This window comes from Heptranchias perlo, chromosome 25 (assembly GCF_035084215.1).
Source record: "Heptranchias perlo isolate sHepPer1 chromosome 25, sHepPer1.hap1, whole genome shotgun sequence".
In the NCBI taxonomy this organism is placed as follows: Eukaryota; Metazoa; Chordata; class Chondrichthyes; order Hexanchiformes; family Hexanchidae; genus Heptranchias; species Heptranchias perlo.
In genome coordinates, this window is record NC_090349.1 from 6,646,440 (window position 1) to 6,666,188 (window position 19,749).

General features: G+C 44.9%; 1 protein-coding gene across 4 annotated transcripts in view; it reads right to left on the reverse strand.

The window, feature by feature from the left end:
- Window positions 1-1,536: 1,536 nt before the first annotated feature.
- Window positions 1,537-19,749, reverse strand: part of depdc5 (DEP domain containing 5, GATOR1 subcomplex subunit) — a 194,629-nt gene continuing 176,416 nt past the window's right edge. For all 4 annotated transcript variants that reach the window (XM_068005515.1, XM_068005516.1, XM_068005514.1 and 1 more), the window contains exons 39-41: window positions 13,645-13,705; window positions 6,806-6,888; window positions 1,537-4,000 (exon numbers count right to left, since the gene is read on the reverse strand). In XM_068005515.1, coding sequence (XP_067861616.1) covers window positions 3,705-4,000; window positions 6,806-6,888; window positions 13,645-13,705 — 440 coding nt within the window. In that variant the 3' untranslated portion in view covers window positions 1,537-3,704. The remainder of the gene's footprint in view (window positions 4,001-6,805; window positions 6,889-13,644; window positions 13,706-19,749) is intronic.

Sequence of the window (19,749 nt, forward strand, 5' to 3'; positions counted from 1 at the left end):
CCCGTATCTAAGGAGGATTGGAAGATTGTGGCCAGCACCTCTGCAATTTCCACCCTTCCCTCAGCAACCTAGGAAGCATCCCATATGGACAGCCAGCCTTTCTAGTAGCTCCTCTATTAATTTTTAGCACATCCAGTATCTCAACTACCACCTCTTTTACTGTGACTTTGCAGCATCTTCTTCCATGGTAAAGACAGATGCAAAATACTCATTTAGTACCTCAGCTATGCCCTCTGCCTCCGTGCGTAGATCTTTTTGGTCCATAATCAGCCCCACCCCTCCATTTACTACCAGTTTACTATTTATATGCTTTTAGAAGATTTTCGGATTCCCTTTTATGTTGGCCGCCAGTCTATTCTCATACTCTGTCTTTGCCCCCCATTTCCTTTTTTACTTCCCTTCTGAACTTTCTATATTCAGCCTGGTTCTCACTTGTATTATCAACCTGACATGTCATATGCTCCCTTTTTCTGCTTCATCTTACTCTTTACCTCTTTTGTCTTCAAGGGAGCTCTGGCTTTGGTTGCCCTACCTTTGCCCCTTGTGGGAATGTACCTAGACTGTACCCGAACCAACTCCTCTTTAAAGGTCGCCCATTGTTAGATTACAGTTTTGCCTGACAATCTTTTGATTCCAACTTATCCGGGCCAGATCTGTTCTCAACCCGCTGAAATTGGCCCTCCTCCAATTATAAACAATTTTACAACACCAAGTTATAGTCCAGCAATTTTATTTTAAATTCACAAGCTTTCGGAGGCTTCCTCCTTCCTCAGGTAAATGTATTTTTACTCTAGGTTGTTCCTTGTCCTATCCCATAACTAATCTAAACCATATGACACTATGATCACTGTTCCCTAAATGTTCCCCCATTGACACTTGCTCCACTTGGCCCACCTCATTCCCCGGAACCAGATCCAGCAATGCCTCCTTCCTCGTTGGACTGGAAACATACTGAGAAGGTGTAAATGGTTACAGCAGAATAACAAAATGGGAGGGAAGTAGGGAAAATCTGGCAAAGAGGAGAAGGCTCCTGTTGCCTGGGAATCGTTTTTAAGATGTTACCCGCCCTGCTGTACATTCCCAGCATTGTGTCCCATTTGGATCTATCTAGAACACAGGCTCAAAACACATCTCAAATTAGCTTGGAACACTGAGAATCGCTTCAGTAGAAACTGAGCTGTAAAATAATAAGTGGAACAGTCGGCATAGTGGGAGAGAGAAGATCTGAGAACAGAGCAAGGTGTGTTGATAATGGCAGAGTTAGTACTACTTTGTGCAATATCTTGGTCAAGGTATAGCAGTTGCATCAATGCATTAGCAATAAAATGTCCCAAAGCACGTCACAGGAGCGTTATCAGTCAAAATTTGACACCGAGCCATATAAGGAGATATTAGGACAGGGTCAAAGAGGTAGGTTTTAAGGAGCATCTTAAAGGAGGAGCTCCCACCTACGTTGCCTTGTGCCATGCTTTCATTAAAATCTCAAATACAAAGAAGAAAAAAAACCTTCATGTGAAAATTGACCGAGTCTGGAAATACCATTAGTGAGACATTTTAATCTTGGTCTGGTGATTTAACATTGCACAGCCCAACAATTTTCTATACAGAATTACACAAATTGTAAAAAATAAAACAGAAGGATTTAAAAAAATTTTTTATTTGCAAATATAAGTTACGAAGATAAAGCTGAGGAAATGTTAGCGGTACTTGTTTCTCTTTAGAGCGGTCAGCTAGGTACCTGGTCGTGACCAGAACCACAGGTTTCAGTCTCACTGAAGACTATGGTCCAAACCATGTCCATATCACTGACAACTCTACAGATACAGTCAAACACCAAGTGTAAGTGTGGGGGATTATAGATTGCTCACTGGCAGTGAGGAATTTGATAGGAATTAAGAGCATCGCACAAGAAATTAGTCGCATATTAAAATGTATTGGCTTAAAACAATTTTCCGGTGTCCTGGTACTTATGTGTTTAAGCCAGTGAATACACTGAGTTACCATACAGTATATACATGAAAAACATGCGCAATAAATATTGTGCCATGTCTACCCCTCATCGGTTTATCCTTCAGGTTCAACATCATCCATTTTCCAGGCCACACTGTCTCAACGGGAACACAACCTGGTGGTTTACACACTCAAGGGGATTCCATGCAGGAGGGGCTGGGTTTACAAACTTGGGGGGATTCCACGCTGGAGAAACTTAATGGGCCAGTCACTTGGTTTTCCTATTTGCATAGCCTGCCTGACCCAGGAGTAATGATTAATATATTATTATTTTGTATAAATTAACAAATACCTTGGAGGGAGTTGAAACTTTGTGTTCGGTTTCAGGAGTCACAGAACATTCATTCAACAGAAGTGATTGGAATTCCTCCAGTAGAGCCCAGTCTCTAATCGCCTTCTCACCCTGCCTTGTGCAGAATCCCAGTTAGACTCCCATACTCAGCACTACAACCAAGTAGAGGTATGTAAATTACCAAACTGTTCTCACTATCCTTGGAAATATGCAATCCCCTCCCTCCCCCCCATGTTCTGAATATTAATTTTCCTCTCTCAGAACCAGTCACGTCAAATAAAAAATGGAGTTTTTTTTTGGTTGGCGTCCCCCCTCTCCAACTAGCTGAGAATAGAGAGGGTGGGCATATCGTGGAGGGGGAAGGAGAGCAGAAGAAAATTATGGAAATGTAAGCAGAATCCCAAGAAAAAACAATGAAGTGAAAGTCCTAATGAAACGGGGGGGGGCAGTGTGTACGGGTCCCTGTTTGGGACATATACTGGGATGCGCTATAACTCGGAAGGTGGTCACTACTGTGCTCATGATCAGGACTGTGCTGTACAGCAACACCCAAGTGATCACTACCACTTGTGACCAAGTTAATTTTTCTAAATTCCTTTGGAACATTCTGCTCTATATGCAGCCTTGTGCCATTCCATTCCCGTCTAAATAAAACTGAATGCAGAAATTCAATGTACAAAATCTCAAATAAATATTCAACAGGAGAATCACATTATTCATTATCTGGACTGGACATCTCAGCACAGTCAAAGGCACATAGTTACAAACTGTGGGGACCGAGTCATTCATTCTAATGAGCTCATCTAACGAAGGCTTGAAATTAGCAAGAACCACAGAAACTGACAAGAGCTAATGGTTTGCGAGAAGTGTTTGTTAATGAAGAGATTTGACTGCATAATTTAAGTTACTGCAAGACCACCAGCAAATGATGCCCCTTCTCCCCTCTGATACCTCCACACTCCCATTTGAAATGTTCATTGCCGAGAGTCCCAAGAACTCACGTCTTACTCTGCCCAACCAAATCCACTAACCTGGCCAGGCTTTCGTCAGTGTGGCTGAAATTGAGATAATATCTGCATTCGTAGTCAATGTGACCAAATGTACGGCTATGACCGACTAGGACATAACGGAAGCAGTTGGGTAAGCCATTTGGTAAAACTCAGCTGAGGCACTGAGGGGCGGAGTACGTGTGGCACTGTGGACTGGCAGCGTGGGAAATTTGACCCAAGCATACAATGGGCATTGGATGTGTTTCCAATGAGCAAAGGTTAGATGCAGGTGCCAATGGGCATTGGATGTGCTTCCAATGGGCAAAGGTTACCACGAGCTAGATGACTGGTTTTACGCTGAAGATGACCGTGGTTCCCCGCTGCTCCCACCCGTTCTGTACTGGTTCTCAGTCTCAGGGTGCACTGGAATGCATTTTCTCCAGACAGCTCTCCCAGAAGCTTCCCAGACGGTTGTCCCTGTTGGAGCAGAAGTCATTGAAGTCCTTGAGCAGACGATCAGCGAATTTCTCGTCACCGGTGGCACTGGATCGCCAGGTTTTGGTCAGCATGGTGTTGTAGGCCCAGTTGTAGCCGATTTTCTCCTCACCGAAGAGGCTCTGGGTGCTGGAGCTGGTGGAGTTTCTCCGCCGTCTCTGTTGGCCGCTGGTGAACTTGCGTTTGGAATATGGCAACTGAAGAAATACTGTACCTGGGGTGAGCATAGAAGAAACAATAATTTGGAATTAATAGATTGCCTGTCCACATCAGAGGCAAACCAAAGGTCACATCTTCTACTTCTCATTAAGGTCTTGACATTATGTTGTATGAACCAGTGAACAAAATCTTAATGCTTTCCTTTATAATTTGTAACATTGTTAGACCTTAGCCACCACTCCCATTGTGTTTCGGACAGCAGGCACTGGGAGTGGAGGGGGTGTGGGCTGATGCTTGGGGTGGGGATCCCTTGTCGATACACGGCCGGAGGGATGGTCCGCACCGCTGGGGTCTACATGCCTTTCTTCCACCACATTCCTGGGCCATGGCAACCCCCTCCACTTTGCCAGATTTTCCATACTTCCCTGCTATTCTGCTGTAACCATTTACATCTCCTCTGGAACCATCCTTTGTTTCTATACTTATCTCATTATCACCTCCTTTTCCCTTGCACCATCACCACTTTTATCAATGAATCACTCCTGCCCTTCACCCCATCATAGGCCTCTCCCTTTTGTTCTTTTCCTGTCCCCTTTTCCCTGACTCTGCACTTGCTTAAAAACTGTTCATCTCTTAACAGTTCTGATAAAAGGTCTTCGACCTGAAATGTTAACTCTGTTTCTCTCCCCACTGATGCTGCCTGACCTGCTGAGAGTTTTAAGCATTTTCTGTTTTTATTTCAGATTTCCAGCATCCGCAGTATTTTGCTTTTGTTTTAAACATAGAAACATAGAAAATAGGAGCAGGACTAGTATCTCAATACCATATTCCTGCTCTCTCCCCATATCCCTTGATGCGTTTTGTGCCTAGAAATCTATCTATCTCCTTCCTAAATATATTCAGTGACTTGGCCTCCACAGCCTTCTGTGGTAGAGAATTCCACAGGTTCACCACCCTCTGAGTGAAGAAATTTCTCCTCATCTCAGTCCTAAATGTTCTACCCCGTATCCTGAGACTGTGACCCCTCGTTCTGGACCCCCCCAGCCAGGGGAAACATCCTCCCTGCATCCAGTCTGTCTAGCCCTGTCAGAATTTTATATGTTTCAATGAGATCCCCTCTTATTCTTCTAAACTCGAGTGAATACAGGCCGAGTCGACCCAATCTCTCCTCGTACGACAGTCCTGCCATCCCAGGAATCAGTCTGGTGAACCTTCGCTGCACTCCCTCTATGGCAAGTATATCCTCTCTTAGGTAAGGAGACCAAAACTGCACATAATACTCCAGGTGTGGTCTCACCAAGGCCCTGTATAACTGCAGTAAGACATCCTTGCTCCTGTACTCAAATCCCCTTGCAATGAAGGCCAACAAATTACAAAAATTGTAATTTTTTGTTGGCTACTTTCAGAGATATTAACCAGTTAACATCTCCAGTAAACAGAGGGCAAAGGAACATTTTACTAATGAGTTAACTGTCTGTACATTAACACTTAGTATAATTTCAAGGCCTAGGTCCTCAGGGGAAACTTTAGGACAAGTCTGAATTTTAGCATTAACATTTTCACCAAGATAATGTCACTTTTTTTCCCAGTTATTTAAAACATTTCCAGTTTCTTCTCAAGACTTCTCCATAAACCTCCCCCGCCCCACCCTCCCAAAATGAAATTAACATGCAGTAGCACAAAATAAAAAAAATACATTTTTCACACCATAAATTCACAGAAACTGATTCATGATATTGCAGAAGGGAAACTAGGCACTCTAAATCCACATGCAGTGCACTGATTAGTGCGCCAGTGTAGCACAAAGACATGGCACTATAAACCTGGTCGTGCCCTGCTCAGAAAATTCATGGTCACAGCTGGACAGTTGGAAGTCCCAGCTCTCACACCAGCAGCCTCCCCGCTGGACAGTTGGGAGTGTCCCAGCTCTCACACCAGCAGCCTCCTCGCTGGACAGTTGGGAGTGTCCCAGCTCTCACACCAGCAGCCTCCCCGCTGGACAGTTGGGAGTGTCCCAGCTCTCACACCAGCAGCCTCCCCGCTGGACAGTTGGGAGTGTCCCAGCTCTCACACCAGCAGCCTCCCCGCTGGACAGTTGGGAGTGTCTCAGCTCTCACACCAGCAGCCTCCCCGCTGGACAGTTGGGAGTGTCCCAGCTCTCACACCAGCAGCCTCCCCGCTGGACAGTTGGGAGTGTCCCAGCTCTCACACCAGCAGCCTCCCCGCTGGACAGTTGGGAGTGTCCCAGCTCTCACACCAGCAGCCTCCCCGCTGGACAGTTTGGAGTGTCCCAGCTCTCACACCAGCAGCCTCCCCGCTGGACAGTTGGGAGTGTCTCAGCTCTCACACCAGCAGCCTCCCCGCTGGACAGTTGGGAGTGTCTCAGCTCTCACACCAGCAGCCTCCCCGCTGGGCAGTTGGGAGTCTCTCAACTCTCACCCTAGCAGCTTCCCCCCCAGCGAAGGAGGGGAAAGCTAAGGGTCGAGTCCCCACTGCACACCTCTCGGTGGTTAGGTACATAGCAGCAGAGGCAGTGCCACCGAATGTTGCTCGCAAACTCTATGGGGAACACAGAGTGGGAAACTAAGAAGGGAGAAAATAACTAGAGGGAGAAACAAAACCAAAAAAAGAAAAAGTTACTTTTAAATATTAAAAAAATTCCTTTATAGCTGCGAATGCAAAATGGACCACAGTAAATACTTTGCTGCTCTTGGGGGAGGTTTTGGGAGTCCTCAGCGATGGGACAAATTGTCAGACTGAAAACGCTACGGTTCACCATCTGTGTAACTGGCACCCTTGCATCGTCATTCTTAGCACTGCATGAATACAGCTTGCCGTGGAATCCTAGACTGGCACTCACCTGTGACGTGAATATACTGCGGCTTGTTCTCTGCCGGGAAGTTAAAGGCTGAGGCAGAGTACTTGTCTTGGACAAAACCAAACCTGGAACAGAGAGATAAGTGAGCAAGATAAACGCAAGTATAAAGCAGAGATCCTGGCCTCCCTGATGGCTAGACTGGTCAGTGTACAGTGTGGAACTGAGCCCCACAGACTAGGCTGGTTGCAATTGCTGGTCTGAGCTGGGGTGATGGTATTACAATGGATGTCAGTCCTCCGGAGAAGTATCATTACGCAGAGTTGAGAGAAAGAGAGAGAGAGAGAGAGAGAAAAAAAAAGAGAGATAGAAGGAGAGAGATTGGAGAGAATTTTTGTTTATTGCCCCTATGATTTCTGTCCCAGGTTGCTTGCAGCATTGTCCAGGAGATTAATTCCTGGAAACTCCAGGACAATCCTGGAGTGTTGGCAAGCCGACTCCCAAGCATTACTATAAGAGACCAGAAGAGATAGGAGCAGGAGTAGGCCATTCGGCCCCTCAAGCCTGCTCTGTCTTTTAATGAGATCATGGCTGATCTGATTTTTACCTCAAGTCCACTTTCCCGCCCTTTCCCCATATCCTTTGACTCCCTTGCTGATCAAAAATGTGTCTAACTCAGCCTTGAATGTATTCAATGACTCAGCCTCCACAGCTTTTTGCGGTAAAGAATTCCAAAGATTCACGACCCTCTGGGAGAAGAAATTCCTCTTCATTTCCATCTTAAATGGGTGACCCCTTATTCTGAGACTATGCCCCCTAGTTTTAGATTCCCCCATGAAGGGTAACATCCTCTCAGCATCTACCTTATCGAGTCCCCTCAGAATCTTGTATGTTTCAATAAGATCTCCTCTCATTCTTCTAAACTCCAATGAGTATAGACCCAACCTGTTCAATCTTTCCACATCAGACAACCCTTCCATACCCGGAAGCAACCTAGTGAACCTTCTCTGAACTGCCTCCTATGCAAGTATGTCCTTCCTTCAATAAAGGGCACCAGAACTGTACGCAGTACTCCAGGTGTGGTCTCACCAGCACCCTGTACAATTGTAGCATGACTTCCCTGCTTTCATACTCCATCTCCCTAGAAATAAAGGCCAATATTGCGTTTGCCTTCAAGATTACCTGCCAGACCGAGAGTCATAGAGTTATGCAGCACGGATAGAGGCCCTTCGGCCCATCGTGTCCGCGCCGGCCATCAAGCCCAGTCTAATCTAATCCCATATTCCAGCATTTGGTCCGTAGCCTTGTATGCTATGGCATTTCAAGTGCTCATCCAAATGCTTCTTGAATGTTGTGAGGGTTCCTGCCTCCACAACCCTTTCAGACAGTGAGTTCCAGACTCCAACCACCCTCTGGGTGAAAAAGTTCTTTCTCAAATCCCCTCTAAACCTCCCGCCTTTTACCTTGAATCTACGCCCCCTTGTTATAGAACCCTCAACGAAGGGAAAAAGCTCCTTAGTATCCATCCTATCTATGCCCCTCATAATTTTGTACACCTCAATCATGTCCCCCCTCAGCCTCCTCTGCTCCAAGGAAAACAAACCCAATCTTCCCAGTCTCTCTTCATAGCTGAAGCGCTCCAGCCCAGGTAACATCCTGGTGAATTTCCTCTGCACCCTCTCCAAAGTGATCACATCCTTCCTGTAGTGCGGCGACCAGAACTGCACACAGTACTCCAGCTGTGGCCTAACCAGTGTTTTATACAGCTCCATCATAACCTCCTTGCTCTTATATTCTATGCCTCGGCTAATAAAGGCAAGTATCCCATATGCCTTCTTTACCACCTTATCTACCTGTTCCGCCGCCTTCAGGGATCTGTGAACTTGCACACCAAGATAACCCTCTGACCCTCTGTCTTGCCTAGGGTCTTCCCATTCATTGTATATTCCCTTGCCTTGTTAGTCCCTCCAAAGTGCATCACCTCGCACTTTTCCGGGTTAAATTCCATTTGCCACTGTTCCGCCCATCTGACCAACCCATCTATATCGTCCTGCAGACTGAGGCTATCCTCCTCGCTATTTACCACCCTACCAATTTTTGTATCATCAGCGAACTTACTGATCATACCTTTTACATTCATATCCAAGTCGTTAATGTAGACCACAAACAGCAAGGGCCCCAGCACAGATCCATGTGGTACCCCACTGGCCACAGGCTTCCAGTCACAAAAACAACCTTCGACCATCACCCTCTGCCTTCTGCCACTAAGCCAGTTTTGTATCCAAAGTGCCAAGGCACCCTGGATTCCATGGGCTCGTACCTTCTTGACCAGTCTCCTGTGCGGGACTTTATCGAAGGCCTTACTGAAATCCATGTATACCACATCCACTGCGTTACCCTCATCCACACGCCTAGTCACCCCCTCAAAAAATTCAATCAAATTAGTCAGACATGATCTTCCCTTGACAAAGCCTGATTAATCCTTGCTTCTCCAAGTGGAGACTAATTTTGTCCTTCAGAATTTTTTCCAATAATTTTCCTACCACTGATGTTAGGCTCACTGGCCTGTAGTTCCCCGGTTTTTCCCTACTCCCCTTCTTGAATAATGGTACTACATTAGCGGTTCTCCAGTCCTCTGGCACATCCCCTGTGGCCAGAGAGGTTCTGAATATATGTGTTAGAGCCCCCGCAATCTCCTCCTTTGCCTCACACAGTAGCCTGGGATACATTTTGTCCGGGCCTGGGGATTTATCCATTTTTAGGCCTGCTAAAACCGCCAATACCTCCTCCCGCTCGATGTTAATATGTTCGAGTATATCACAGTCCCCCTGTCGTATTTCTATGTCTACATCGTCCTTCTCCATAGTGAAAACAGATGCAAAAAATTCATTTAGAACCCCTCCTACATCTTCCGGCTCCACACACAGATTGCCATTTTTGTCCCTAATGGGCCCTATTTTTTCCCTAGTTATCCTCTTACCCTTAATATACTTATAAAACATCTTAGGATTTTCCTTTATTTTGCTCGCCAGTGTTTTTTCATGGCCCCTCCTTGATCTCCTAATTTCCTTTTTAAGTATCCCCCTGCACTTTTTGTACTCCTCTAGGGCTTCCTCCGTCCTTAGCCTTTTGTATCTGCCAAAAGCCCTCCTTTTTTTCCTAATCCATTCTCGTATATCCCCTGACATCCAAGGTTCCCTGGAGTTCTTGGAACCACCCTTGACCTTTACGGGAACATGTTGCCATTGTATGGTCTCAATCTCCCTTCTGAAAGACTCCCATTGCTCCGATGCGGATTTTCCTACAAGCAGCTGATCCCAGTCCATTTTGGCCAGATCCTGCCTTATCCTATTAAAATCGGCCTTCCCCCAATTTAGAACCTTTATTTCCGGCCCCTCCCTGTCCTTTTCCATGACCACCTTAAATCTCACTGAATTATGGTCACTGACACCAAAGTGCTCACCTACTAGCACTTCTTCCACTTGGCCGGCCACATTCCCTAGAATTAGGTCCAGTACCGCCCCCTCTCTTGTAGGACTTTCTACATGCTGGCTCAAAAAGCTCTCCTGGATGCACGTTAAGAATTTTGTACCCTCTAAGCCTTTTACACTCTGAGTATCCCAGTTAATATTGGGGAAGTTGAAATCCCCCACTATTATTACCCTATTATTTGCACAATTTTCTGAGATTTGCCTACATATCTGTTCCTGTATGTTGACTTTTTGCGTTTCATGTATGAGGACACCCAGATCCCTCTGTACCGCAGCATTTTGTAGTATTTCTCCATTCAAGTAATATTTTGCTATTTTATTTTTCCTCCCAAAGTGGATGACTTCACATTTTCCCACATTATATTCAATGTGCCAAATTTTTGCCCATTCGCTTAACCTGTCAATATCCCTTTGCAGACACTTTGTGACTTCCTCGCAACTTGCTTTTCCACCTATCTTTGTGTCATCAGCAAATTTGGCCACAAGACACTCTGTTCCTTCATCCAATGATATATATTGTAAATAGTTGAGGCTCCAGCACAGATCCCTGCGGCACCCCACTAGTTACAGATTGCCATTTTGAAAATGACCCTTTTATCCAGACTCTATTTTCTGTTAGTTAGCCAATCCTCTATCCATGCCAGTATATTACCCCCAACACCATGAGCTCTTATCTTGTGCAGTAATCTTTTATGTGGCACCTTATCAAATGCCTTTTGGAAATCCAAATATACTGCATCCATTGGTTCCCCTTTATGCACCCTGTCCTTTACTTCCTCTGGATGTGAAATTCTATGTTATGATCACTGCTTCCCAAGGGATCCTTTACTTTGAGATCATTAATTAATCCTGTTTCGTTACCCATTACCAAATCGGCCTGTTCCCTGGTTGGTTCCCCGATCATATTGGTCTAAGAAACAGTCCCTAATACATTCTATGAACTCCTCCTCAGGGCTATTTTTGTCAATTTGATTTGTCCAATCTACATGAAAGTTATTATCGCCCATGATTATTGCATTACCTTTTTTTACAAGCCCCCCTTATTTCCTGATTTATATTTTGCCCTACAGTGTAGCTACTGTTAGGGGGCCTATATACTACTCCCACCAGTGATTTCTTTCCCTTGCTATTTCTTACTTCCACCCAAAGTGATTCGACATCTTGATCTTCTGAGCCAAGATCATTTCTCACTATTATACCAACTTCATCCTTTATTAACAGAGCTACCCCACCACCTTTACCTTTCTTCCTATCCTTCCGAAATGTTAAATAACCCTGAATATTTAGCTCCCAACCTTGGTCACCTTGCAACCAGGTCTCTGCAATGGGCAAGAGATCATACCCATTTGTGCTGTCAATTCATCTCTCTTATTACGAATGTTGCATGCATTCAGATAAAGAACCTTTAATTTTGCCTTTTTACCTTTCTTTCCTACCCCGGCCTCATTTGCTATGTTTGTACGCTGTCCTTTCCTGATAAACAGAGTGTATCACTACTTTCTTGTCTTTTCTCTTTATCAATCTAAACTTTGCCCCACCTGAGCCCCCCCACCCTGTTTAGTTTAAAGCCTTCTCTACCGTCCTAGTTATTCGGTTTGCCAGAACACTGGTCCCAGCATGGTTCAGGTGAAGCCCGTCCCAAGGGAACAGCACCCTCTTTTCCCAGTACTGGTGCCAGTGCCCCATGAATCGAAACCCACTTCTCCCACACCATTATCTAATCTAGAGTGCATCAAGTATACTACTGCAGACATTGCCAGCAATTTTCCCCTCGATGGGTCCACTGTAGTCTTATGAGCCTGTTATACCAGTTTGACACCACACCTGCTATAGAGTGGTGTATGCTGGCAGCACGGATTTTAACCACCGGGTCTGCAACCCTCTCTGGTCAGGTGAAGCAGGTCCGTGTGCTCGAGTACTTGCCCACTTGTGCCGAACCCAGCTCACTGGCATCCCAATACAATTCCATTGCCTCACCCCTCCCTGTCTCTAAAATCGGGCACGCGCAAGAGGCCAGAATTGGAGGAGCACAGAGATCTCGGAGGGTCGTAGGGCTGGAGGAGGTTACAACCCTCCGAGATTTCTGCGCTCCTCCAATTCTGGCCTCTTCTGCATCCCCGATTTTAATCGCTCCACTATTGGCGGCCGTGCCTTCAGCTGCCTTGGCCTTAAGCTCTAGAATTCCCTCCCTAAACCTCTTCGCCTCTCTACCCCTCTCTCCTCCTTAAAACCTACCTCTTTGACCAAGCTTTTGGACACCTGTCCTGATATCTCATGTGGCTTGGTGTCAAATTTAGTTTGATGTTGTTCCTGTGAAGTGCCTTGGGACGTTCTACTATGTTAAAAGTGCTATATAAATGCAAGTTGTTGTTGTTAAGCTGTACCGATGGGATGATGGGATAATGGGTTGCTGCTAACATTAAAAACGTTTAAGGACTTGGCTTCGCACCAGCTGGAGTCGCACGGCAACCGGCGTGAAGCCGAGTTGGTGAGAACAGGCTGACTCGCACCGCTTCCGATCGAGCTGAGGTCACGGCACTGCCACTGTAAACCGTGCCTTAATTCTAGACACAAATCCCAGCATCTCCGGTTAATGCACTTGGTGATCTCACTGCTTTACACCCCAGCTCCACTTCACTTTCAAAAATACTTTGACAGACAGGAATTAATTTGCCTGGCTGAGTGTCTGCTCGTCTGTGCCTGTGTCCCTGTAGAACAGCGCACTAGGGGGCTGTTCTCAGGTTAGACATTCACCGCACACATTATAATAAAATAAAAACACTCCAAAACGGACATCTCAAAGGCAAAATATTAACAAGTTAGTCAGAGTACCATTAAAAAATAAAGAGGTGCATCCTCACCGTTAGTCACCGGGCAAGCCAATGACACCAGCTTGGCACTAAGTGGAAATTTACCCAGGGGTAAAAAAAAAATCAGCATTTGGCTACACAACAAGCAAACTGCACTTCAAAACAGTAATGCATTGGGTGAAACACTACGAGATGTGTTGAAGTGAGGAGGCCCTATATAAAGAAGGCAGGTAATCATAATAAGGCAACCTCATGCACCCCCTAATGGTTACAGAGGGACACTGCCAGAGCCATGAACTGCCTGCTTGCCTTCATGCTAAGGAACTGGTGCATTATTGGGGAGGTGGGGATGGAGGAAATAACTGAAAGAGGGAGAGGGGAGAAAAAAATAAAATTAAAAGATTACCATTGTTGACAAAAATAGCTCTAATAGCAGAAAATAGTAGGCTGAAGGGTTGTAACTATTGCTGTTTGTACATATGAGCAATGTTTTGATTAGTTTTATGCTTCAAACAAAGATTATGCCTCAATTAAAACCCGTGTGTAACAATGCTGCCCTTACGAGTATCCTGAAGCACTGTACCTGGCAAGAATGGCCTCCTGCAGAAGCTGCATCCGATCCCAGTACGTCTCAGGCTCGAACCCTGGAAAACCCAATCAACAGCAGAGCAGTGAGAATAATCACGGAATAGAGTTTAAAGGGCACGAGCGTCTGCTCACAACCTTTGTATAGTAAGTGAATTGGTCAGCAGCCCTAATGATCACCAAACCCAACTGATTGATATATCAGAAGGGTCCATTCCCACCGTCCCCGCCGCGCCCTGGCCATTCCCACCGTCCCCGCCGCGCCCTGGCCATTCCCACCGTCCCCGCCGCGCCCTGGCCATTCCCACCGTCCCCGCCGCGCCCTGGCCATTCCCACCAGCGTCCTGGCCATCCCACCATCCCCGCATCGTCCTGGCCATCCCACCGTCCCCGCCGCACCCTGGCCATCCCACCGTCCCCGCCGCACCCTGGCCGTCCCACCGTCCCCGCCGCGTCCTGTCCAATTAATTTTGCAAACTCAAAACAAACAAACACTGCAAGTGTGATAAAGGGAACATTCACCGCCTCCTGTGAGTGAGTTATACAGTCAAGGAGTCATGTGTACAATGGTCCGAATGGCCTCCTCTATGCTCTAAGCTTCTACACTGCTGATCCCACTATCCCCATGTATACTGCTAATCTCATGATCCCCGATATACTGTGGTGGATGGAGACCCCAGGCCACGTCCCTTCACCAATAGTGTCTTGATCCATGCAGGTTAGACACTACAACCGAGGCAACTGTCGTTCAACAAGCCGCTCACAACTGAGCTGATCACTACACAAGAGTGCAGGTAACCTCAGAGGGGCTGTGGTTTTGGAAAGCGATTGTTCTAAGCACTTCATCACTACAAGCAGTGATCGGTACAACAGGATTCTACTGTACTCCTACTCGAAGGTGTCATGACAGAACAGGCACTGAACATGTGTAAGGAGCAGAGATAAATGCAGCGAGGATGTGATCCGCTCTCACATTCCTCATATATGCTCTGTCAGGCAGAGTGACTGCTCGCAGTCCGTGGACCTGTGAGGGGAGCCCTCCTGTCCACTAACTGACGGTAACATGGTTGTATGATGATTAGCTGGAGGAGGACTTGTAAAAACCGTTCTAATAAATCTACCCACATGAAAGAAAACTTCTTACATTGCAACAGTTGAGATACCCAGGCACAGCAGGGTGGTTTACTGACACATCCTGGCATGGCTCAGCTTTGAACCCACAGCCCCTCACACAGTCAGTGCCCCCTCTACAGACTAGAAGCCAAGTGTTCCTGACATGGATGGAAAGAAAATGTACATCGCACCACACCCCCTGGTTGGGAATAGTGCACAGGGGGCATCAAGGCCAATCATAACGCCTCCTCCCCTCCGCCAACCTCAGATCAGCTGACTCGCTATAGTATGGCACAGTAACTTGCCACCAGGGGAGCGAGTAACTAAGAAATGTTACCGGAAGGGCGGTTTCAGCTTTGCAATCATACTCCCCCCGGAAGTATTTACAAAGAATTACATAGAATGCATAGCACAGAAACGGGCCATTCAGCCCAATAGGTCCATGCCAGTGTCTCTGCTCCACGTGAGCCTCCTCCCACCCTTCTTCATCTAACCCTATCAACATATCCTTCTATTCCTTTCTCCCTCATGTGTTTATCTAGCTTCCCCTTAAATGCATCTATGCTAGTCCCTTCAACTACTCCTTGTGGTAGCGAGTTCCATATTCTAACCACTCTCTGGGTGAAGAAGTTTCTCTTGAATTCCTTATTGGATTTATTAATGACTATCTTATATTTATGGCCCCTAGTTCTGAAAGTGGAAACACCTTCTCTACGTCTACCCTGTCAAACCCTTTAACGATCTTAAAGACCTCTATCAGGTCACCCCTCAGACTTCTCTTCTCTACAGAAAAAAGCCCCAGCCTGTTCAATCTTTCCTGATAAGTATAATCACTCATTTCTGGTATCATCCTAGTAAATCTTTTTTGCACCTTCTCCAGTGCCTCTATATCCTTTTTATAATAAGACGACCAAAACTGTTCACAGTACTCCAAGCGTGGTCTAACCAAGGTTCTGTGCAAGTTTAGCATAATTTCTCTGCTTATTATTTCTATCCCTCTAGAAATGAACCCCAGTGCTTGGTTTGCTTTTTTTTTAAAAAAATGATCTTATTAACCTGCCTTGCCGCTTTTGGTGATTTGTGTATCTGTACCCCTAATTCCCTCTGCTCCTCTACTCAGTTTAGATTTTATTTTCCCAAGGAATATGTGGCCTTATTATTCCTACCAAAATGTACCTCCTTACACTTATCTATATTGAAATTCATTTGCCAATTACATGCCCATTCTGCAAGTTTATTAATGCCTTCCTGTATTTTGTCGCAGTCCTCCTCCGTATTAACAATATCCCAAAAATTTGGTGTCGTCCACAAATTTTGAAATTGTACTTCCGATTCCCAAATCCAAATCGTTAATGCAAATGATGAATAACAGTGGTCCCAGCACTGATCCTTGTGCAACACCACTTCCCACCTTTTGCCAGTTTGAGTAACTACCTTTAACCCCTACTCTCTGTTTTCTATTCTGTAGCCAGCCTGCTATCCATTCTGCTACTTGTCCCCCGACTCCACATTAGTCATGAATCTACTATGTGGTACCTTATCAAAGACCTTTTGAAAATCCAAATATATCACATCTACTACATTACCCTCGTCTACTCTTTGTTACTTCTTCAAAGAATTCAATAAAGTTGGTCAAGCATGACCTTCCCTTTTGAAATCTGGCTAACTATTTATTATATTTTCAGTTTCTAGATGTTTTTCTATTACATCTTTGAGTAAGGATTCCATTATCTTTCCTACCACCGAGGTTAAGCTAATTGGTCTATAGTTCCCTGGATTTGTTCTACAACTGTTTTTAAATATAGGGATCACATTAGCTGTCTGCTAGTCCTCTTGCACTATTCCGTTTTTGAATGAGATAGATATATATATATATATATAAATATATAAAACACACACAGCTATCTCAGGGGTTTTATCAGTTTATCAATTATCTTCCCCCTTTCTATCTTAAATGTCTTTATATCTTTTTTGATCTCTTCTTCTAATGTCATGCCCACCATGTTAGTCTCCCTGGTAAATACTGAGGCAAAGTCATTATTTAGTATTTCTGCCATTTCGCTGTCATTACCTGAGTTTATTATGTGTATCCCTTAGTGGCCTTATCCCTGTCCTGATTTTTCTTTTGCAATTTGTGTCTGTAGAATACTTTAAATTATCAAAGAATATAAAAGAAATAGTAATTTTGTAGTTTCTCTTTGCCTTCCTAATTGTTTTTTTTGACACCTTTCCTAACCTTTTCGTATTCCCTTTTTTAATCACACTGTCCTTTGTGTCTATGTACTTAGTGTATGCCTTTTCTTTAGTTTCAATTTTGCCCTTATTTCTTTATTCATCCATGGCTAGTTTGTTCTTGCTTTTTAGTGGGATATATTTCTCCTGGACTCTACTGATCATCGTTTTGAATGTTTCCCACTGCTGTTCTATTTCTTTGTCGGTAAATTTTTCCAGTTTGTTTTTCCTAGTTCCATTCCCATCCCCTCAAAATCAGCTTTTTTCCAAATTTATAACTTTGGTCTTTGTCTTACTTATGTCCTTCTCAATCTTTATCTTAAACCTTATTATGTTGTGATTGCTATTGCCTAGATGTTCCTCTACACTTCTCTTATCTCTGGTTCATTTCCCATTACTAGATCCAGCAGAGCTTCCTCTCTTGTTGGGCTTTTTACATACTGGGTGAGAAATGAGTCCTGCACACATTGTAAAACTCCATTCCTGTAACCCTTTACCTACCTCTTCTTGTCAGTTTATTTGGGGGTAGTTAAAATCTCCCATGATTATTCTTCTATGCCCTTTACTTATTTCACATATTTGCTTACATATTTCCACTATTAGGGGTATACTACTGACCACCTATTAGCATGATCAATCCCTTCTTTTCTTTTATTTCAATCCTTCTGATAGTTATGTCTCTTTTTTTCTACTGCCATTATGTTATCCCTAATTAGTTCAGCTACTCCACCTCCCCCCCCCATCTTCCTTCCCTATCCTTTCTGATTATGTTACAATCTGCAATATTTAGTTGCCAGTCCTGTTTTTTCTGTAGCCATGTTTCAGTTAATTCCTACTACATCTGGTTCCTCACTTCGGATTATTTCCTCCAGTTCCCCCGTTTTATTTCAGACACTATGTACATTGCTGTGCAAGCAGTTTAAATTGTCTTCAGTAGTTATTTGTTGTTCTTTTTACTTTTACACTTTTTATGGTATAATTTTTCTTATCTATCAGTCCCACTGTATTAATTTCAATTATTTTATTGGTTTCTACAACTGGCCTGGATTTTACTCTGGTCCCTTTTTCTTGCTCTTGTTTTATCTTTTTTTACTAATATTTTTGCCTGAGCCCTCCCTCCTCCCCCCCACCTTTACCAGTTTAAAGTCTTATTAACCACCCTATTTATCCTTTCTGCTAGGACCTTGGTCCCAGCCTGGTTCAGGTGCAGCCCATCCCAACTGTACAGCTCCTCCTGTCCCAGTAGTGATGCCAATGTCCCATGAAAAGAAACCTCTCTTTCCCACATCAATCCTTCAGCCATGTGTTTACTTTCCTGATCTGTTTGTCCCTGTGCCAATTCACACGTGGCTCAGGTAATAAACCGAAGAGTACTACCCTGGAGGTCCTGCTTTTCAATTTAATTCCTAACTCCTGATACTCCCTTACCAGAACCTCCTCCCTATTCTTTCCTTTGTCGTTGGTTCCGATGTGGATCACAACAACTGGACCCCTCCCCCTCCCTTTCCAGATTCTTTTCCAGCCGTTTCGAGTTAGCCATTTAGCTAACTTGTTCACGAGACTGAAACCGTAACAGCTTTACTGGCGCAGTGTGGAAATGGCGCAGTATGTAAATGGCGCAGTGTGCAAGAAGGAACAATGGGCACGATACAAAACATTGGGGGTGATTTTCAACTTGCCACCCTGGTGTAAAACAGGTGTGGCCGACTGGGTGGTTTCTATAACGAGCGGCCAATGTTAATTCCCGTTGAAATCAATGGAAATGAAATTCAGTTCTACATCCACATCGCCAGTTATACTCTCGGTTAGCAAGGTGAAAACTGTCACTCAGAGCCCAACGGTATCTTAGCCCAGTGGCAATTCTTCATGCACGTTTCCAGTGAGGAAATGTAGTCTACTGGACAACAGGCTTGCGGGGGTTGGGTTTCAGGCGTGAGCCCCTCCTCACCGGCTGGGCACTGGTGCATTTTCTAGTAGGGAGTCACTGGGTAACAACCAGAGTGGAAACCCTGCCTGATTTTATTCCTATTAACCCAGCAACACAAGCAAACTGCCCCCAATCCTGCACTAACTGGCAATTTCACTTGGAGAAGCCACAGAACAGTTGGCGTGAGAAATAGATAAATTACACTTCTTTCTCTCCCCTAGTCCTGAAGGCACTAACCGGCACTGGGGACACGGTTCCACAGACTGGGTGCCTTCCAGTCCCTCATCCAAATGGCCATTCTTTATGTGTGAGCGTCAGCAGGCTATTTGAAAGTGGGAAGGTCCAATAGTTGAGCCCAATCCTATGTGCAACTCATAAAACCCACTGACGTGCACTTTCTGGGAGAAATCATAAGATAACAGTTGGGAGCAGGAACCTCAGTCGTTTTATTTCTTCTCAAGCCATAATTCGAAGACACAGAGGCCAAATGTAGGACCTTTCCCAACACCCCAGCGCTCTCCTGAGATTGAGTTTGAGGTACATGGCTGGAGCAGAGTGGAGGGAGATTTACTCGGTGTCTAACTGCACTGTACTGGACCAGTCTGATGTTGAGACTAGTTGCTTGAACTGGGAAACGTTTGTTCTAATTCTCAGCACGAACATCCTCAACTTGATGAGCACAAAACTCTCAAAAAAAAAATAAACTGGAACAGAACTCAAGAGTATGCAGATTATTTATTGAACATAAAGTGATGGAATGAAATGTGGAACAGCTGTGAATTGTTGTAACGGTGTGGGTGGCGTCTATCTAGTCTGTTATTTTAACATTGA